Source organism: Poecilia formosa, unplaced genomic scaffold (genome assembly GCF_000485575.1).
Source record: "Poecilia formosa unplaced genomic scaffold, Poecilia_formosa-5.1.2 Scaffold817, whole genome shotgun sequence".
In the NCBI taxonomy this organism is placed as follows: Eukaryota; Metazoa; Chordata; class Actinopteri; order Cyprinodontiformes; family Poeciliidae; genus Poecilia; species Poecilia formosa.
In genome coordinates, this window is record NW_006800756.1 from 100,868 (window position 1) to 101,993 (window position 1,126).

General features: G+C 42.9%; 1 protein-coding gene across 1 annotated transcript in view; it reads left to right on the forward strand.

The window, feature by feature from the left end:
* The window catches only part of mmp13a (matrix metallopeptidase 13a), a 7,050-nt gene that overhangs the window by 4,775 nt on the left and 1,149 nt on the right, over positions 1-1,126 (forward strand). The window contains exons 3-7 of the mRNA XM_016666846.1: positions 92-220; positions 312-473; positions 588-711; positions 819-952; positions 1,033-1,124. Coding sequence (XP_016522332.1) covers positions 92-220; positions 312-473; positions 588-711; positions 819-952; positions 1,033-1,124 — 641 coding nt within the window. The remainder of the gene's footprint in view (positions 1-91; positions 221-311; positions 474-587; positions 712-818; positions 953-1,032; positions 1,125-1,126) is intronic.

Consider the following 1,126-nt stretch of genomic DNA (forward strand, 5'->3'; position numbering starts at 1 on the left):
GATACCTTATTTCATTGTGATGTCACAATTTTATTGGACTTTCTAGAAAAAGTTCTCTTTGTTCAAATTTAAAGTTATTTTCTTCTAAAAGCACATAGTGACAACAGCCCTTTTCACGGTACTGGCGGATATATCGCTCACGCCTTTCCTCCTTCTCCCGGCATCGGAGGAGATGTACACTTTAACGAAGATGAGACCTTCACTTTCCGCTCCAACACAGGTAAGTTTGTTCTTTATACCTTATACTCTTTCAGCTCTTCCTATGACCTGATTAGTCCAACAAGAGATGTAACTCATCCTCCGTTTCCTAGGCTACGTCCTCTTCCTGGTTGCAGCCCATGAGTTCGGCCACTCTCTGGGTTTGTCCCACTCCAACGACCCTGGTGCTCTCATGGCCCCTGTGTACTCGTACCAAGACCCAGACACGTTTGTTCTGCCACAAGATGATGTCAGAGGCATCCAGTCACTTTATGGTTTGTGCCCCCCAAAAAATTCAGTTTGTTTTTTTAAACAAACTAGCAACAGAGTAAAAAAACTTTTCTGAACTTTTCCGTTATTAATTCCTGGGATTCAATTTTAATACCCAGGTAAAAACGAGGATCCAGTGCCTCCTGGACCAACTGCTCCCCCCACTCCTGATGTCTGTGATTCCTCCCTGGTCTTGGATGCTGTTGCCACGCTACGAGGAGAGATGTTCTTCTTCAAGAACCGGTAGCGTAGAAACCTAAGTCTCCAATCATGCCAGCTGGAGTCAACAATTTATTTTTTAAAATAACTGCTCCAAGATGTAGCTTTAGTTTCTCTCTGTCTCTTCTCAGGTTCTTCTGGCGTAGCTACCCGCAGAGTTACACCCTTCAGCAAACTCTCATAACAAACTTCTGGCCCGACGGCCCTGACAGTGTTGATGCTGCTTATGAGAGTTACCAGTCAGACAGAATCTTTTACTTTAAAGGTATTTGATATCTTTGTTAATCGATTGCATTTTTGTATGTTACCCAAACAACAGACAACAAAATAACTTTTTTTTGACAGGTCGTCAAGTTTGGGCTTTCAGTGGCTATGATCTGGTACGGGATTATCCCAAATCAATTTCCAGCTTTGGTTTGCCCAAGAAAGTCAAGAAAGT